At 50.3% G+C, this 4,925-nt stretch overlaps 1 protein-coding gene across 1 annotated transcript; it reads left to right on the forward strand.

Moving 5' to 3' along the window:
- The first annotated feature begins 305 nt into the window (after positions 1-305).
- On the forward strand, positions 306-2,534 carry LOC145975062 (uncharacterized). The gene has a single exon (XM_083105195.1). It carries the CDS (start codon positions 306-308, stop codon positions 2,532-2,534), a length of 2,229 nt encoding a protein of 742 aa, XP_082961321.1.
- The last annotated feature ends 2,391 nt before the right edge of the window (positions 2,535-4,925 follow it).

Raw genomic sequence — 4,925 nt, forward strand, 5'->3', positions numbered from 1 at the left:
CCGAAATATCTCAACGAACGCATGCGGGAAAAAGCTCAATGTTTTAGTTACACTGTATCGCCGTGTACGCGGAACAATATTCTCTATACTTCGTTTTCTTTATGGAAAATTCCGATAAACTTGCTACGCGCGTGTTACCGAAAAATCGCAACGAAGACGCCCGGGAAAAAGCTCTCAAGTGAGCTCTGCAGCCCGTTCTATAGGCCTCCCCACTTTTGACTATCCCCTCTTTCGCTTCGCGGCCTGTTCCATTTTCCGCCGCTCGCCGTACGATCGGTTTTCGTACATGCGCATCGGTTCTGCGCATGCGTAGTACCTGCGCAGTGATTCTGCGCATCCTTAGTACACGCGCCGTGGTTCTGCGCATGTGTATTAGAAGTTTAACTATTCTAAGTGTTCGAAGTGAGATCAGGGTATCTCGCTGGTTAGGCAGTGACGGACCACACACACAAACCGAACTCCATGGGTTCGCCGACGCCTCGGAGCGAGGATACGCCGCGGTGGTGTACCTCCGCTCCGCCACCGAATGGCACACCGCAGTTCACCTGCTGGCTGCCAAAGGCAAGGTCGCCCCCGTGAAGCCGGTGTCCTTGCCTCGACTCGAGTTGTGCGCGGCCACCCTCCTGACGAATCTCACTGCTCACACGCGCACTCTCCTGGGTTTGCCCACAGCGCCAGTCTTCCTGTGGTCTGACTCCAGGGTAGCGCTGAGCTGGATCCAGGGGCATGCCTCCCGCTGGAAGACCTACGTGGCCAACAGGGTGTCACAGATCCAGGTCCAACTGCCCGACGCTCGATGGCGGCATGTGCCGGGAAAGGACAATCCGGCCGACTGCGCCTCCCGAGGAACCCAACCGGGTGACTTGATCGGCCATCCGCTCTGGTGGACCGGACCATCCTGGCTGCGGAGTGACAAGGCACTTTGGCCAAGCGACGACTGCGTCTTGCCAAACTTGGAGGTGCCGGAGCAACGAGCCGCCGGCTCGCTCAATACCTCCGTCAAGGCCATCACCGAGCCAGAACTCATTCTCCGTTTCTCGTCTTTGCACCGGCTACTCAGGGTGACGGCCTGGTGTCTTCGTTGGCACAAAATCGCACGGAAAACGCACAACGTCACAGACGCCGCACAAACTCTGGAGCCACGCGAAATCGAAGACGCACTTTTACGATGGGCTCGAACTTCGCAGGCACTGCACTACAAAACCGAGGTCTCATCACTGAGCAGAGGACGTGCTTTGCCACCACGGAGTCCGCTCACCAAGCTGAGCCCCTATCTGGACGACAGCGGCACAATGCGAGTCGGAGGCCGTCTCAAACACGCCATCCTGTCTCACGATGAACGGCACCCAATCATCATTCCGCCGGACTCCTGGATGGCTGGGCTCCTGGTGGACTCCTGCCATCGTAGGACTCTACATGGAGGAGTGCAGCTCACCCTCGGGCTACTGCGCCAACGGTTTTGGATCCCGCGAGGTCGAGCCATCGTCAAGAAGTCCATCCATCGATGCGTCACGTGCACCCGATGGCGAGCCACCGCACCGCAGCCACTGATGGGCAACCTCCCCCAGGAGCGAGTGACTCCGGCGCGTTCATTTTTGCGTACCGGAGTCGACTACGCCGGTCCGATCCTCATCCGGACCAGCAAGGGGCGCGGCCATCGAGCAAACAAAGGCTTCATCTCTGTATTTGTTTGTCTTAGTTCCAAGGCTGTTCACCTCGAGGTCGTCTCCGACTACACGGCTGAGGCGTTCCTGGCTGCCTTCCGTCGCTTCGTGTCCAGGCGAGGTCTCTGTCACGAGGTGTTCTCGGACTGCGGGACCAACTTCATCGGAGCAATCCGAGAACTCCGGGAGATGTTCCGCGCCTCAACTACCGACGGCCGTCGCATCGCGCAGGCAGCAGCTTCAGACGGCATTAGGTGGCGGTTTAACCCGCCCGCAGCTCCTCACTTTGGCGGACTTTGGGAGGCAGCCGTCAAGTCAACGAAGCACCACCTTCGAAGGGTTATCGGCGAGGCAACGCTCACCTTCGAGGAGATGACGACTCTCCTCGCACAGGTGGAGGCGTGCCTCAATTCGCGCCCGCTTCAGCCGCAGACCGACGATCCGGACGACTTGACGGCATTAACACCCGGTCACTTCATCATCGGAGCTCCTCTATTGGCCGTTCCGGAGCCGTCGCTTGCCACCGAGAAGGATAACGCGCTGTCACGGTGGCAACTCCTCCAAAAAATGCGCGATCACTTTTGGGATCGGTGGTCGCGCGAGTATCTACAGACGCTAGCCTGCAGATCAAAGTGGCAACGGAACCAGACCGGTCCCAACGTTGGCGACCTGTGCCTACTGCGGTCGGAATCGACACCTCCAACACGGTGGCCGCTCGCCCGAATAACACGCCTGCACCCCGGGGACGACGGCGTGACTCGCGTGGTCACCGTGCGCACAGCATCCTCAGAGCTCGTCCGACCACTCGCGAAAATCATCCTCTTGCCAGGAACCGACACCGCAGCATCTCCAACGCACTCGGATTCGTGAGCTCTTATGAACTCCGAACTTTCTTTCATGTCTCATCCACATTGTATAATATTCACTCACATTATGTTTCACGGTATCATAATTCCGGGAATCGTACCGCGCTTAATCACATGTAATAATATTAAGGCACATTCGATATTATGCGCGATCCGCGAGCCGCGTTATCAGTCTCTTTTTTCTTTTTCTGTTCTCTCTCCGGCGTCACAATTTCACGATCACGTTCACATTTCACTGCACTCGCGAGATTATTCTCAAATTCACTGTACATTTTCTCACTACTTTCACACGACACTATTCTCGCGAAAGACTCAAATAAACTGAGCCACACGTGTCTTTGTACTACGTCACGCATTCCATTCATGATCGCTATCAATAACTCGTCAATCGGACCGTTCGCGACACCTACCCGCGCATGAACACACTCGCAAATTTCGTCACGTACTGACGAGGCGGGCGGGATGTTCGAAAATCGTAAAATTCATTCCGAATTAAAATTCTTAAATATATTATATACATTTCGAATGATGTTTTACGACTCGAAAGTTCAAAATCAACGGGCTTCGAGAAACTTCTCGAGACCTCTAATCGCCAGAAAAACTCGATCGTTCGAGTTATTTTCAATTTTTTTGGGACATAAGAAACGCGTGTCATAAACACTGACAATAATAATCTCAACCGTCGACCAAAATCAGCGTGACGTACGGGCATGCGCGCCCATACGTCACGATCAGCTGATTGCCAATCAGCTGTTCCAAAAAAACTGCGCGCATGGCAACCGCGAAAAAGCCAACGTCAGACCTCATCGGCGGCCAATTATACGCAGCGCCATTAGGTCACCGCTAAATAATTAAAATTATTGGGCCACGTCGCAACGGGCCCAAAATTCCGCTCACCTTATAACGGGCACCGCACGCGAGCAAGCCCAAGTCTCGCACTTTTTGTCAAACCGCTTAGTTAAAACCGCTCCGCATAGTAAAAACCGCTTATAACGACCGCTTATTCTCTTGGACTTTCGCAATCTCTGTATCAAACCGCTGATTAACCGCATTACACGACCGCTTACGACTTTGGACAACGCATTTTTCTCGCTCTTGTTTCTCTACACCGCTCGCGATACCGCTCGCGAAAACCGCGCTCACTTTGTTACATCGCTGTTTCGCTAATCGAAATCACTGCACTAAACACTTGTCTTTCAATTCTGACTCCAATACACGTCAGTCTTTTGTGTGAACGAGGCGCACTTTTTTCGCTTTACGACCTTCCGGTCCTATCATCGCACTGTCGGATTCGTTCGCGAACACTAAGCCTTAAAATAAGAATCTTTACATAAAATATGCTTAATTTTAACGCAATTTACTTATCTTATAGATTTACTTGTTTTTGATTAATTTTATGTATTTTAAGTGCACTTTTCTACACTTTTGCTCTCTGTTTTACTATCTCTTGGGTAATTCTCTTTTAAGTGCGTCCCAATTTACACTTTCTTATATTATAGGTTAGGATATTAATTTTACAATATATTTACATATAATATCTATGTATATATTTAATCCTTAAATCTACAAGATATATTTGTATTTTGGAGGATCGGTAGTATTCTCTTCCTCCTTCCTGCCCTGGTCCTCCTTGGTTACCCTGTCCGGAGTCCTGAACGGGATGAGCTTTCCCTCTGAGCTCATTATCATGGCTCTCTCCGTGGATTTGTACTTCTCCACGGCCTGAATGGTCCCTGATGTCCCTGGTTTCGGTTCCGGCATTTCCACGTCCTGGGGAGTTTCGGTGCTCTGTAGCGTCGGTTGCACATCCCCGGCCAAGCCGTTTTGTCGCGACTTCGAGGCGTGGTGAGACGACTTTTTTGATTTGTCGCTCTTCTCCTCTTTTTTGTTGTTTTCAGAGCTTCTCGCTCTTTTAGATGATCTTAGTTGTCTTGCTTCTTTTAATATCTTGATTTCTTTTATTTTTGGTTTCGTTGATTTCATCCTTCTTATTAATTGTTCCATGGTTATATTTTCTTTATTGTCTTGTGGATCTTTGATTGTGATGCTATCAATCACTTTCCCTTTGATCGTTGATTTATTCTCAATACTTTCCACGATATCTTCTTTCTTGTCACTGTGTTGGTATTGAACTTCGCATTTGTTATTTTTGATTTTGACTGTACCCTGTATTTGAGTATTGTCGTCTGCCTGTTTTGTTAGCTTCTCGGTCATTATTATTGTCGTAACTCTATATTGTTGTTCTCCATCTTTCTTGATAATGGATGTGTTTTTGTATGTATTTGTTGCATCCCTCATCCGTAGGTTGTCGTAAATGATCTCTAAGATTAATGTTGTTCTGTTGGTTTCCTCTTGCCATTCACGGTCCAGTTTATCAATATCAAATTCGATATTC

This window comes from Camponotus vicinus, unplaced genomic scaffold, assembly GCF_025532165.1.
Source record: "Camponotus vicinus isolate PSW18456_S1 unplaced genomic scaffold, iyCamVici1.0 SCAF_7, whole genome shotgun sequence".
Taxonomy (NCBI): Eukaryota; Metazoa; Arthropoda; class Insecta; order Hymenoptera; family Formicidae; genus Camponotus; species Camponotus vicinus.

Excerpts from the sequence above, each read along its gene's own strand:
- LOC145975062 (XM_083105195.1), top strand. The coding sequence starts at position 306 with ATGCGTAGTACCTGCGCAGTGATTCTGCGCATCCTTAGTACACGCGCC.